The sequence below is a fragment of the Acomys russatus genome, chromosome 15 (genome assembly GCF_903995435.1).
Source record: "Acomys russatus chromosome 15, mAcoRus1.1, whole genome shotgun sequence".
Classification (NCBI taxonomy): Eukaryota; Metazoa; Chordata; class Mammalia; order Rodentia; family Muridae; genus Acomys; species Acomys russatus.
This window is the reverse complement of record NC_067151.1, coordinates 58,920,030-58,932,468: the sequence shown is the minus strand read 5'-3', so window position 1 is coordinate 58,932,468 and position 12,439 is coordinate 58,920,030. Positions and strand designations below refer to the sequence as shown.

The 12,439-nt window shown below is 45.0% G+C and overlaps 1 protein-coding gene across 1 annotated transcript; it reads left to right on the top strand.

The window, feature by feature from the left end:
- The first annotated feature begins 2,326 nt into the window (after positions 1–2,326).
- Positions 2,327–6,917, top strand: Prss48 (serine protease 48). Its single transcript, XM_051157392.1, has 5 exons — positions 2,327–2,369; positions 3,235–3,279; positions 3,686–3,848; positions 6,019–6,278; positions 6,874–6,917. The coding sequence occupies exons 1-5, from the start codon at positions 2,327–2,329 to the stop codon at positions 6,915–6,917; spliced, it is 555 nt and encodes a 184-aa protein (XP_051013349.1).
- Positions 6,918–12,439: the final 5,522 nt, after the last annotated feature.

Genomic DNA, 12,439 nt, shown 5'->3' with positions numbered 1-12,439 from the left:
TACAGAGTGCCCCATATCCCAACTCTGCCTATCTACTTACCTCCTTGTGTTGTAATTTAACTGGTTCTTTCATCCCCTGTGTTCTCGGCAAATGAAAGTAGCTTTAGATTTCGGGTCTCTCTTTTCCTAACAGGAATGCTGTGAGGAAGGTACCGTGTGCTTCATAGTCGCGACACCAAGAGGCTCCCTTGTCCCACTTTTAGCCTTGCCACGCTTGATTAGATGCTCAAAGGTACCAGCCTACGATCTGCATTCACCTTTCACCTACGGTTACAGCTACTTGTAACTGTTCTCCTAATCACTTTTCATGATGGCCTCTAAGTGGTGACTCTCGAATTAAAACAAAAAAATATTCTACGATTTCAAACACTGTGCCTCACCAGCTGAGCCTAATTGGTTTCTCCGAACTATAATTTGTACTAGAAAAGCAGGACAACTCTTTTTTTTTTTTTTAAAACCCTCCAATTTTCAGCATAAGAAGCCGGTGCCCTGGTTACATCCCATAGAGTTTGCTTCTGACAAAACTTAGCAGACAGCAGTATCAAAACACATTTTTATAGAACATTTTAACAAAAGAGAAGAGAGACTGTGAGCAACCTAACTAAATTATAAAGGGAGCCGGTTAGAACTTCACATTTGTCCAGTGAGATCAGAAGCCCAGAGCCTGGCACAGTCAAGGGACCCAACAGTTTCTGCTCAAACCTTGACTCCTGACAGTCAAAGCCCTGTTCAGAGCCCGAGGATCTGCAAAACAAGGCAGAATCTACCAGTTCTCCAGACGCAGCCCAGAGGCAAATGTCAAGAGAAGATCTGATTCGTCTCTTTTCTTTCTGTGGTGCTTGCTTGGAGTAGAACCCAGGGCCCTGTGTAGGCTGGGCAAACACGCTGCTGTGGAGCTATTCCCAGCTCCCTGACCTTTTCAAAAAGCTACATTCACAGTCAGAATTGTCTGAAATACCCACAAAGGTGGTTGTGATGAAAACAAACATGGTTTTTGTTTCCTTCAGGAGGAAAAAAAAAGATGGGATGAAAAGCACGAAGCCATAAATTATAAGATGATAAAATCCCAGCAGCTGGTACAAAGCCAGCACGCATGTGTAAAGCGCAAAACCGAAGGATGTCAGGAACCCACCGACGCCGGCCGGAAGCTAGTAAGTCAGCAGTGAAGATGGCGCCTCATCTGGCAGACACAACCGAAGACAAGGGGATCTGAAAAGCACACACCTGGTAAAAATGTAGCGGGGCAGTCAGTCAACAAAAATGCATGGAGGCATGGTTCTTTTCAAATGTTCATTTCTAAACATGCCTTTAAAATCTAGTTATTTAAATAAAGACGTAGGCTGGGCGGGGTGGTACAGGTCTAAAAAGCTAACTCTTGTGATGATGGACACATTGTTGAGACCAGTCTGGGGCTACATACTACACACACACACACACACACACACACACACCGCTTGTACGAGGGAACATTTTCACGGTAACACAGGGAGTCAGGCTGAGGGCAACTGCACTGAAAACAAAAACAAAAACAAAAACAAAAACCAGTTGGCCTGCCCTGACACATTTCTGTATCCCCACCCCACCCCCTTTTATATAAGGACATCTACCTCAACGATAGCTAAGCCACAGCCATGAGAACCTACGTCCTGGTAAGAACAGATCACCTGCGTCAAACACAGCCACTTATTTTGAGTACACTTGACTGAATACAAGGAAGCTCTCGGGCAGGTGGCGCGGAATGTAGTCGAGCCATTACAATGTATGAACGGCCAGGAAGGAGTCTGACTGGAGACACTGACAATCCTGCTACAAGCTCTCAAGCTGACAGGAATCCAAGCCTTTCCAGCTCTGCTCTTCAGCTCTGCCCTAGGTTTACTCCAGGCATCCTTGCCACACACACTCCTGGCTTCCCGCGCACACCCCAGGTGTTAACCCTGACACACTACAAAAGAAATGTCCTACACACAGAACACTGCCCTAGAGTTTAATTTCCAGAAAACCTGACTTATAGAAACAAATGGACTTTAACTCAGAGAGAGGGTGAATTTCCTCGTTCCCATTTCTTATTTTTGGCTAATTCTCGAATCCAATCTCCTTCCCCCAGCAAAAACTCCACACAATGGGCTCCTCCGCGACAGTAGGGGGCGCTGCAGGGTTTGCAGCTGCTCTGCTCAAGTCCCTTGCATTCTCGCTCGCCGAGTCGAAGGGGAAGATGCTGTGAGCTCTAGATTCTAAGTGGAAAAGCTGGTCCTACCCCTTCCTCAGCTGCTTTCCTCCTGGGGCCTGCGTCCAGGAAGCCGGAAGCGTTGAGCCTGAGGACAGAGACATGGCTCCGGCTGGCCTCCTGGTCTTGCTGCTGCTTATGCTGGGTGAGCCCCAGGGGCAGGGCCAATAGGAGAGAAAAGCAGAGGTTTCTGACTCAAGAAGGCATCATATGATAACGTCATATGGATGTTACTTGTGAGTGGCATCGGCTAAGAAACTCCTGCGAGGTTCCTGCATACACGCCCCTGCTTTAACATCCGTGGTTAGACAAAGCAGTAAACAAAACTAAAGTCCTTGTCTTCATGGGACTTATAATCAGGGCACGTATGGGAAATGTAAATTATAAAGCACATTAATGGGTAATGTTATGAAAGGAAAGGGGCATCTAAAGTTCAGGGACAACAAAGGCCTGTAATCCCAACATTCAGCTGAGGGCCGACTGGGCTACATTTGTGAGTTCTAGGCCGACCTAGCCTACACAACACAAACAAAATAACAAAAAGGGGGGGAGGGGCGCCAGGTTAGTCTAAAATGGCATCTCTAAGAAGGAATAATTTGGGCAGATGCTTGAAAAAGACTGTCTAACGGCTCAGTGGTGACGCTCTTGGCTAATGTGTTCTAGCCCCAGCAACACAAGGGGTCGCCCTGGTATTGCTGCAGGGAATCCCCTGGCTGCAGCCCTGAGGAAATGAGGAAAGGCCAAACACAGAGACACAGACACACAGACACACAGGCAGAGGAAACGAGATACATCTGGCAGAATAAATAACTTGTTCAGTTACTTCTTTGGCCCACGGTTGGTTGAAGGAAAGGTATGCTGTCAGCAGCAAAGAGGAAAGTGGTAGCAAAAAAGATACATAAATATTGTAAAGTGACAACTCAGTCACTCTGTAAATTTCAGCCTTACCACCCACCATCTGGGAAGATTTCTGTTTAGCAAGTATTAACGACATGGTGTGTTTTCTGTAGGGTCCTACTGGAGCTCTTTTGCTAAAAAGAAAAACTTGCAATCAGGTGAGTAGTCTCCACCCTGCCTTAGGACTGCTGGGTTTGAAAATTGAGAGTCTGGAGGCATGGCTCAGCGGTTAAGATCACTGGCTGCTCTTCCAGAGGTCCTGAGTTCAATTCCCAGCACCCATATGGTGGCTCACAACTGTCTATAACTGGAGTCCCATGGGATCTGATGCCCTCTTCTGGTGTGCAGATGTACATGCAGATAAAGAATCCATATACATAAAGTACATAAATAAATAAATCTTCATTTTAAAAAACCCTGAAATTGGGGAGGGCAATGAGTCTTAGGGAGGGCTTAGATCCTAGAAAAGGATAAAACGAGAACTTGGGGACAATGATAAAATGGAGATAGGAGATTTGAACAGAGCTCTCAATCTGCACAGTGCCCCTGCCCTTCTTTGTCTAGTGTGTGGACGCCCTGTGTACTCTGGACGCATTGTGGGTGGCCAAGATGCTGCTTCGGGGCGCTGGCCTTGGCAGGTCAGCCTGCGGTTTGAGCAGACCCACACTTGTGGAGGTTCCCTCATCAGTGAGCACTGGGTACTGACGGCAGCACACTGCATAGAAAGGTGAGTGGTAGCTGGGAGGTGACGCACAGGGGCGTCCTCCATAATGGTTGGGTGGTGTCATGGGAACAAATAGACCAGCGCCCTGATGTGGGGCAACAGGGAACCCCACATCACCTTAGAATGAATACAGCCAGGGGACAGCTTTCTCAGAACCACTGTGTGACAGAGCACCACATGAAACTGGTTCCTCACGAGAGACTCCAACTCAGTAGGAGTGAGTGAGCTGCCAATAGCATTGGTTAAGCTCTGAAATGATACAATTGCATCCTGACGGAACGGGGAGAGGAAACCTGAGGCAGAGGCAATTGCTAGGTCACCCCTGACCCAAAGACTCTGGAGACACTATTATTATTATTATTATTATTATTATTATTATTATTATTATTATTATTATTATTTATACTATAACACACTGTAGCAACTAATTGTGAAAACAGCAGATAATTAATATGCATAGAAGTCAAAACAATAGGCTTTTCCATTACCAACTGTGAAAACTCAGGAAAATGGTATACTGACTTCAAAAATGCTGAGGGAGAGTTTCTTCCTAGCCTAGGCTTGTATATTCTGCCCACATACAAACTATGAATTGATAGGCTATAAACAGGCATTTACAGATAAAGTAAGCCACAAAAATGTTACCACCCATGCCTATGGGCAGGGAAGAACAGGAAAATCATAAATATTAAAAAGGTAAGTCTAAGATGACATCAGGTGGAATAGACTAGAACAAGGCAGAGGCCCAAAATTGGGGTACGGGTGGGGTGGGGGGAGGTGGGGGAGGTGACTAACAGACTGCCTGATAGGCCTGCACATACTGAGGACTTTATATTTCTAGCAGAGAGTTTGGGGACAATTGATGGACTTATGATGCACATATAGAAACTAAGAAACCAGAACAAGGCTACATTATTAACTTCAGGAAAAGCAAAGGGCTTTCTGAGAAATGCAATCACTAGAGCCAGTCTAAGCTGTAGTGCAGGAAGTGCACACGGTGATAAGAAAACAGGGATCTAACAGAAAGCAACGGCCATGTTGGCTAGGAGGAGGAGTGAGAACCAAGCAGGACAGAGGCTTAAAGACCATAACCCGAATCAGCCCAGCGAGGAAAGGGCTTATTTCAGCTCTCAGTTGTAATCCATCACCAAGTAAAGACAGGCCAGGAACTCAAGGCAGCAACTGAGACAGAGACCATAGAGAAACCCTGCCTTCGTGTTGTTCCCCGTAGCTTGCTCAGCCTGCTTTCTTAAACCACTAAGACCTGCCCAGGTGGCACACTCCACAGCACTCCGGGCCCTCCCACAGCAATCATCAATTGAGAAAATGCCCCCAGAGATGTGCCTACACCAACCTGATGGAGGCGTTTTCTCAGCTGAGGCTCCTCTTCCCAGATAATTTCAGTGGAAAAAAAAATCACAAGGGCATGGCTGGACAGTGATATGTATAAGAAAGCTCAGTGTTCACCTTCTAATTAGGAACCCAAGATCCAAAGCACTGTAACACTCTGTGTGTGTGTGTGTGTGTTGTCAAAAAAGCAATATACAGTGTTTTTTTTCTTTTTTTTTTTTTTTTTTTTAAAGATTTATGTATTTATTATTGTGTATACAGCACTCTGCTTGCATGTACATCTGCAGGCCAGAAGAGCACATCAGATCTCATTATAGATGGCTGTGAGCTACCACGAGGTTCCTGGGAACTTAAACCTCTGGAAGAGCAGTCAGTGTTCTTAACCTCTGGAGCCATCTCTCCAGCCACCCCACCCCCCACCCCCTTACAGTGTTTCTTAAAAATACCAGGGAAATCCTTAAGGGATAAAAGAGTTGAAAGTGACTGACCGATGGTGTCTCTCTCTCTCTCTCTCTCTCTCTCTCTCTCTCACACACACACACACACACACACACACACACAGCCATGGAAAATGGAAGGGGTAGTTGAGAGAAACAGGGACAGTTTGTAGGGCAAATTCTGGCCACCAGCATCTAAGAGGAGACCACAGGAAGAGGAGACAACAAAAACAGACACAGACTAATCTTAGCTGAACACTAACAGAGCCCTGGTCGGATCATCCTTTCTTGTTTAGAGACTCTAGGCTGTAGAAGGCCAGCTTGTTCTGATCCGCTGTAGGCCAACACTCCGCTTTTATTCTCTTTAATTTTTTTTTTCCTCATAGGACCTGGTATGCTTATTTATATAGTGTGTGGCTTGGATCCACTGATGTACACGACTCGGACACAGGCAAAGAATACTATGTGTCCAGAATCGCCGTCTACCCCAAACGCCACGGTTTAAGTGCAGACATCGCCCTGCTGAGATTGTCTTCCGCGGTCACCTTCACATCTCTCATTATGCCCATCTGCCTGCCCATTACCTCAAAGCAGCTTACAGTTCCGCCTTCTTGCTGGGTGACTGGATGGGGGCAGACTAAGGAAGGTACAGGAAAGACAGGGCTTGTGCAGCCCATAGCCCAGGCAGGCCTTAACTTGCCAAAGCTACCCTTGAACTCATGGCCCCCTCTTATCTTCCTCCGCTGGAATTATAGGTGTATTGCCATCACATCCGGCTCTAGCTAATATTTTTTCAACTAGATCGAATCAATCTACACACCTTCAAATAAAACAGCTTTTGACATTTACATGTTTATTTACTCCTATACCTTGCTCAGAGTCTGATTATAGCTGACAGAACAAATACTAGCAATTTAAACAATTATCTCTCCTTTGGCGACGATTGAACGTGACTTAAGTTTGCAGAGTCGCTGTTTTTCTTTTGGCGCGTGTATGTTAACTTGTTTACAACATGTACGTCAACACTTCTCCACAATGAGATAGCGAGAGATGACGGGAATTTATCTGGAAGCAGACAAAGGAGGAAGAGAACAATTTTAGAATACTTTGGGTTACCTACATTTTTACTTAATCAACAGTAATCTGAGTGTCCTTTAATGTAGAATGCTGGGACAAGTGACAATGCTCAAACAGAAACAACTCAAAGCTATTGTTACTTTTTGATTTAATCATCTCAGAAGATCTCTCTGTAAGCAAGTACAGTTGGAAGATGGGTGATTCTTGACTCCTGCCATGGCCACCCTCTGGGCTGGTACCATCTTTCATCCCTGTCATCCTCTGCAGGCCGTCACCTCTCTACCCTCCAAGAAGTGGAAGTGCCCGTCATCTCCAGTAAGGCGTGTGAGCAGCTGTACAACCCAATCGGCTCCTTCATCCCGCAACTGGAGCGGGTCATCAAGGAAGACATGCTGTGTGCTGGTGACACTCAGGCAGGGAAGGACAGCTGCAAGGTTAGTGTCTGCTTTTGAGCCATCCCAACATAACGTCCTTCCTTTCCAGGAGACCTTAATGTGGATCTAAGTTGTTTTTATCTGTAACTAACAATAAATTACAACCTAAGAAATGATGGTTCTGATAATAATTCTTGAGTTATGCTAGGCAATCATATCTGTCATATCAACTAACATATATCAATATTTAATTTATTTCCTTTGTTTTTAAGATTATAATTACATTATTTCCCCCTCCAAACCCTCTAATATATCAATCCTTGATCTCTTTCAAATTCATATATGTATATATATATCCCTAAATACATAAATGTAATCTGCTCCAAAACCATTTGGTATTTGGTAACCAATTGGTGTGCCCTTCCCTGGGGAAGGCCGTGTCTCCCGCTCCTAGCATCCCTTTGTTCCCTGCAGTTTCTTGTGTGGGACTGAGGCTGGTGCTCTTTCTCCTGTCCACTATGGCTTGTCAGTGCTTGTCTTTGCTGAGCTCACATTTGGGCAGCTATGTTGGGGAGATTTTTATGGGCGTAGATCCTAACAATACTAGGAGACACAGTCTCACAGCAAATCCCCTGATCCTCTCTGACTCTTACAACATTTCTGCCCTCTCTTCTATAATGTCCCCTAAGCCTTAGGTATGGGAGTGACATTACAGATATGTCCCTTGGTACTAGGCTCCACAACTCTGTATGTTGATTGGTTGTATTTTCTGTAATGTGGACCTATGTCAATTTCACTTCTTCAAACAAAAGACTATTGCTCTAGACCAGTGGGCCTCAACTCCCCTAATACTGTGACACTTTTAATACAGTTTTTTATGTTGTAGTGACCCCCCCCAACCATAAAATTATTTTTATTGCTACTTCATAACTGTAATTTTGTTACTGTTGTGAACTGTAATATAAATATCTGATATGTGACCCTGTGAAAGGGTCATTCAACCTCACCTTCCCACCCCCTGGCGACCCACAGGTTGAGAACTGCTGATCTAGACCAATGTAGCTACTTGTCATGACATTTTTAAAAACCTGTAATCTTTCATAAATATACACTTTGCCCACTTTTAAATTTTTGTAAGAATTATTTCATCATAAAGTTCTCAAAGGGGTCACCTGGAATCCCCTGATCAATTGTCGGCCGTCACGGTTTGTGGGTGTCATTCAATGGTAGAGACCTGCCTAGCGCATCCATGGGGACTCAGGTTTGACTGCCAGCACCATAAGACGAGCAGCCCACCCAGCCAGTAGGCCCTCACTCCACACAGTATCGGTATTGATGAGCAGGTATGCTAAGGATGGGACTATTTTAGAGAAAACCTCTTAAAGGCAAAGTGTTACTCTTTCTCTTCTGAGAAGTAACCCTGGTCACTTGTCTGCTGTTGGCCTGTCTCCGCTGCCTTGCTAGAGCTAGTACATGTCACCTCAGCAGAGCTGTTCTGAGATAAGCATCAAAGAATAGAATATGTTTTAGGTGCCCACAGAACATTCCCCAGAACAGACCTCATTCAAAGCTGGAAACTGGGCCTCGATGCAGTTAGGGGGACTGAAATCATAAACAAAGTAGGATCTGTAACAACAACAGAAAAGTATGGAAAACTCAAATCTATGGAAGTTATTAACATGTTCCTAAAGAACCAGTGAGCCAGGAAATTACAACATAAATTGGGAAACAGAAATGAAGTAAAGACGCTTCTTGTGGGTGGCGCTAAAGCAGTAGTTAGAAGGAAATCATAGTTGTAAGTGCCAGTTCTATAAACAAGAGTATCCCAAGTGAAGGACCCAATCTCTGTATTAAAAGCTGTATTAAAGAGTTGTCCAGGCCGTGCAAGGCCCCGGTTTCAGTGTGAGCACTGAAGAGGGAAGCGGGAAGGAAGGGAGCAAGGGAGAAAGACAGCCACTATGGAGAGGGAGATGAGGAGGGGGTGGAGAGCACTGAGGAGGGGACAGTTTACAGGGAGCAAGCTAGACCTGGAAAAAGAACACAGAAAATAAGGATTTTATTTACTGAAGCAGAGAACTGAAAGACAATACAAAAAAAAAAAAAAAAAAAAAAAGGTCAACAAAATCAAAGTTTGTTTTAGTATAAAATTGAAAAAAATAAAAGAAAGCTAGACTGTGAAATTAAAAAGAAGAACAAAGTTGGAAGACTCCAACTTTCTGATCCCAAGGCTTTCCACAAGGGGACAGTAATGCAAACAGTGTGGACAAGCATAAGACCAGACACACAAAGTGAGCTGTGAACAGCATTCTGTCTTAAAGCCATTACGAAACAAAGAAGGAAAGAAAACAGGAGGCTAACTACTAATGGCTACCATTATCACTCCTTAGAAGAAACGAGTCCTGAACACAAAAAACATACCAAGGACCTATGGAAAAAGCAAGGGTAGCATATTACACTGTGTAAGTCTTGCTCTATAGTGAAAAACAAAAAACAAAAAACAAAAACAAAACCCTAATGAGAAACATCACATTAACTTTGCTTTGCTTTTCTCATGGTATACCAGATGGATATTTAGAAATGACTAACATGTTTTTCCGAAGTCCCCGCTGATTTCACAAGCTATGATTCCAGAAGCCCCGTGAACTTGCCCTGAAACAGCGGGAGTTCCCGTGACTCCTGGCTGACATGTCCCTCCTCTAGAGCGTCTCACTGCTAAGCTCAGACCCTTCTGTCTCCTTTAGGGCGATTCTGGAGGGCCTCTGTCGTGCTACGTGGGTGGTGTCTGGACACAGATAGGTGTGGTAAGCTGGGGTTTGGATTGTGGTAAAAATCTTCCCGGAGTTTACACCAACGTGACCTACTACCAGAAATGGATCCATGCTGTTATCTCAAGAGGTCAGGACCAGGCTGGTGGCTGCTGGTGCCTGACAGCCTGTTCCCTACTGTGCTACTCTCTCTGGCTCTCCTGGGATCCTCCAGAGCCACTGACCCTAACGTGATACCAAGACCGTACATGAGCGGATGCTGCTGGGGCTGGGGAAATGATGGGATGGGATGTGTGGAGAATAAGCCATGGGCAGAGAACAGTAGGACTGTCACTGGGATTCCTGGATGACTAGCTTTATGAGTTTCTTTTCAAGGTTCTTGGTTTTCTGTGTTTTAGTGGTTGGGCTGCAACGGCTAATAAATAAGGCTACTATTTCTGTACATGGGTTTTGTTTTTTGGGCTTTTTTTTTTCTTATTTTTGTCCTAAAATAATGTGTTTTTACAAGGGAGGATGGATGCTTTCTATGAATAAATATATTTGTAAAGATGAGTTAAAAAAAATCAGGTTAGTGTAAAGGAGGGTCCTCAAGGAACTCAATAAAGGGTCTTTAGATGCATCAGGGACTTCTAGCCTATTCTGTATTTTTTTTTTAAACCTCCTCTATTATCCTTTGTTTCCCTGCTAACCCTCTACTATCCCTCAATCTGTAACAAGGAGTGCATATAACTTGCTTGGCTCTTTTAAAGTTCCAGTGTGATTTACTATTAAAAATATTATTAGGTGCGGTAGCACAGTCTGTAATCACAATGCCTGGAAAACAGAGGCCAGCAAGTCTGAGGCCAGCCTGTGCTACAATAATGAGTTTGAGGCCAGCCTGGGTTACAAAGCAAGACGCTGTTCAGACCAAGAAAAAAACCTCTGCACTTAGACGGCAGGAGCTCAGAGCTTAGTCCTGTATGGACCATAGACTTTCTCTTTCTTGTTGATTTTCTGGTGTAATTTGATTTTTATGCCTTTGAGCCGGCCTTTATTTCTCATTTGGCTCGTTTATTGCATCCGTGCCTTTTATGGTAAGTCAACTTGCGAAAGTAATTTGTTTGGTAAATAAGTACATTAAGTAGAAAGCGAGTGTGAAAGCCAGTCATGGCACATGCTTGTAACCACAGCTCTTAGGAAGGGGAGGGAGGAGCTCGGGGCACTGTAAGCTACAGGGACACTGTCTGAACCGAGGAGAAGGGCAAGCAGGACAGTGAGGGTGGACTTGGAAACTTAAGATCTGAGCCAGCGGGACGGATCCACAGGCAGGGACACTTGCCGCTAAGCCTCTGAGTTCAGCCCTTGGGAACCACAAGGAAAGAACCAATTCCCAGGAGCTGTCCTCTGATCTCCAGACGCACAGGTGGCACATGCACTCAGCTCCATATACCAAACATAGAAACATAAACTTTTGAAGACTCACTTACGCTTTTTAACCCCACCTGTGCATCTGCCACTATAGCGTCCTGACTGCTGTTTCTGTGTCCTTTCTAATGCCACAATTCTATACCCAACTCCCGACTTTCTACGGCGTCCACACCAGCATTTTTAAGTAAAAATGCTTTTCAATGCCTGTCTCCCTATTTCTCGTGCTCGCAGCACTTCAAAGGCATCTTGTTTTTTCCGAGACTAAGGGGAAGTCTTCCACATGGTCTACAGAGCCCTCAAATGTGCCCTTAACCTCAGCTGACGTCAATCGCTCTATCTCTCCAGCTCTTCCATCCACCCCCCACCCCTCACCCCCCACCCCCAGCATCAGACTTTTGTATCTGTGTCCCCTCTCCCTGCTGCTGTCCCTCACTTGGGTAAATCTTACCATGACTTCCAACCTCAAGCTACCCTTCACTTTCTGAAAGAAGATGTTTTTGGCTCTCCTGACCAGAGCAAATCTTAATACTAAACATTAGCGCAGCAAGATGGAGTCCTCCTTTACAGAACTCAACACGCCTATAACCTAGCACTGCTTTACAGAGCTGTGTAATTACTGTGTCTGTCTTAACAAAACGTGAGGTCTACAAGAGTGAGAATTTTTGCTTTCACCAAAACTGTACCCCAGCCTTGCTAACTATCTTAACAAAAGAATGAAAAACACCCAGCCAAGTTTTGCCTTCCTCAAATCCTCAGTAAGAATGGATTATTTTGTTTACTGAGACAAATCAGAATCAGATATAATTCTTTTTTTGGGGGGGAGGGGATGTTGAGACAGGGTTTCTCTGCATAGCCTTGGCTGTCCTGGACTAACTTTGTAGACCAGGCTGGCCTTGAACTCACAGCAATCCACCTGCCTCTGCCTCCCGAGTGCTGGGATTAAAGGCGTGCACCACCACCGCCCGGGTGGATATAATTCTTATACTTGGGTTTCCGGATGTTCATTAAGTGAAAGGAGGGAAGGAGGAAATGGCGCTCCTCCTGCCTGGCCATCACAAAGCACAGGGAAGGCTGCTTAGGAAGGAAACGGAGGAGGAAAGATGGACGACCACCAATGACCATGGTGGGGTAGAAAGTATAGGCGTGAGCCGGAGCCAGAAGGCAAGCCCACCAAAATACTGTTT